The 1,863-nt window shown below is 40.3% G+C and overlaps 1 protein-coding gene across 1 annotated transcript; it reads right to left on the bottom strand.

Annotated features, from left to right (window-relative positions):
- Window positions 1-1,120: 1,120 nt before the first annotated feature.
- On the bottom strand, window positions 1,121-1,624 carry LOC141633008 (uncharacterized). The gene has a single exon (XM_074445505.1). It carries the CDS (start codon window positions 1,622-1,624, stop codon window positions 1,121-1,123), a length of 504 nt encoding a protein of 167 aa, XP_074301606.1.
- Window positions 1,625-1,863: the final 239 nt, after the last annotated feature.

Raw genomic sequence — 1,863 nt, 5'->3', positions numbered from 1 at the left:
CTGTTTGCATCAGCCATATCTCAAGCTATAGACCTGATATGGAGGTGATTCAAAATCCATCGTTTTTCATAGATCCCAAGCTTTCTAATGACATAAGAATCATTGTATTTGCATGAGTAAAACTTGAGATATAGAGCTTGGAAGTTAGACTTGATGTAATGACACTTCAAAAAGCGATGAAATGCATTCAATTGTGAACCGTTCCTTGGACTGTTTCTTTTGGCTTAAAAATGAATCACAATGCAACAAATTTTGTTGCACATTGTGACTCGTTGTGTAAATCATTTGTCCTTGGTCATTATTTATTGTGACTCTTTGTGTGAATCCTTTATCCTAGTCAATTACTCATTCTGACTCGTTGTGTGAATCATTTGTCATTGTTCATTAGTCCTTGTGACTCGTTGTTTGAACAATTTGTCCTTGTTTATTAGTCGTTGTGACTCTTTGTGTGAACCATTTGTCCTTGTTTATTAGTCATTGTGACTCTTTGTGTGAACCATTTGTCCTTGTTCGTTAGTCCTTGTGACTTGTTGTTTGAACCATTTGTCCTTGTTTATTAGTCGTTGTGACTCTTTGATGCGTATACGTAGCGGAAGACTTAATTGTTTTGTTTTTGAGTTTTTGTTGTGCAAAAGATAAAGGATATTTGTTTCGATTCCTTGAGAAGAGATCGAAAACAATGGGATATTTGGTATCACTAGACCTATAGTGATAACAATGGGGAATTACTCGAAACGCGTCAAGCAACTCAATCTCAAATCATGAGCACGTCCTTAGTTTAAGGCAAGATTCGAAAGCCTCGACTCTTTGGAAAAAGATTGAAACCACCAAGTTTCTCTCTCTAAAATGTTTTTACTTCAACTTTGATGATTACAAATGAGGGAGGCTAGGTCCTTTTATAGTAAAAAGTCCTTGGCCTCCAAGCAAAGCATTAAATGCTAGTTGTAAGTTCTAGGATGATTAGGTGCATAGAACTTACAACCTAGACCTTTTGTCAAAACTTATTCAAACTATGTTGAAAAATGCAAAAATCTAAACTTAGAATTCCTCTCCCTTGGTGCCGCCACATTCGGCCCTTCCCCCTTGTTCCCATTTGATTTTCTTTTGTTCCCACACGGCATCAAGGGGTGTGCGGATCTCGAGCTTCAACCGCGCATAACACCTCTCTTTTACGCAAACCCATCCAATTTTCATGCATAAAAAATGTGTTATTTGGGCCTGGTTTTGATTGGTGTTCTATGTCGAGCACAACTTCTTCCATGGGGTCCATATCCGCGTCATCTCCTCCTTCTTGAAAAGGAATTGCCCTCAATTCCTTGGTTCCATCATCGTCAATGTAAGGAGATAGATCCCCGACGTTGAAAGTGGCGTGTACCCCATACTCTCCGGGCAACTCGATCTTGTATGCATTGTCGCCTACCTTTGATATTACCTTGTAGGGACCTTCTGCTCGCGGCATGAGTTTGTTTTTGCGTTTGTTCGGAAAACGCTCCTTCCTTAAGTGCAACCACACGAGGTCTCCTTCGCTGAAGGATCTTGGCTGGCGGTTTTTATTTGCCTTGCGCTTGTACATTTCATTAATTTTCTCAATTCTTGCCCTGACTTGATCATGTAGTTTGATCATTGATTTTAATTTGGTTTCCGCATCCTTGTGTATGATTTCATCCTTGGGTAAGGGAATGAGGTCTAGTGGTAAATACGGGTTTATACCATATACGACCTCAAATGGGGAGTGCTTTGTCGCGTAAGTTGGGGAGCGGTTATAAGCGAACTCAGCGTGCGCGAGTTTCAAATCCCAATCTTTCTCGAGTTTTACTCACCGGACTTGCACATTGTTCCCAGTGCGATTCGTGACCTCCGTTT

The sequence above is a fragment of the Silene latifolia genome, chromosome Y, assembly GCF_048544455.1.
Source record: "Silene latifolia isolate original U9 population chromosome Y, ASM4854445v1, whole genome shotgun sequence".
Taxonomy (NCBI): Eukaryota; Viridiplantae; Streptophyta; class Magnoliopsida; order Caryophyllales; family Caryophyllaceae; genus Silene; species Silene latifolia.
Note: the sequence above shows the minus strand (reverse complement) of the source record. Positions and strands in the feature narration are given on the sequence as shown.

Coding starts and splice junctions, on each gene's coding strand:
- LOC141633008 (XM_074445505.1), bottom strand. CDS start 1,624: ATGATCAAACTACATGATCAAGTCAGGGCAAGAATTGAGAAAATTAAT.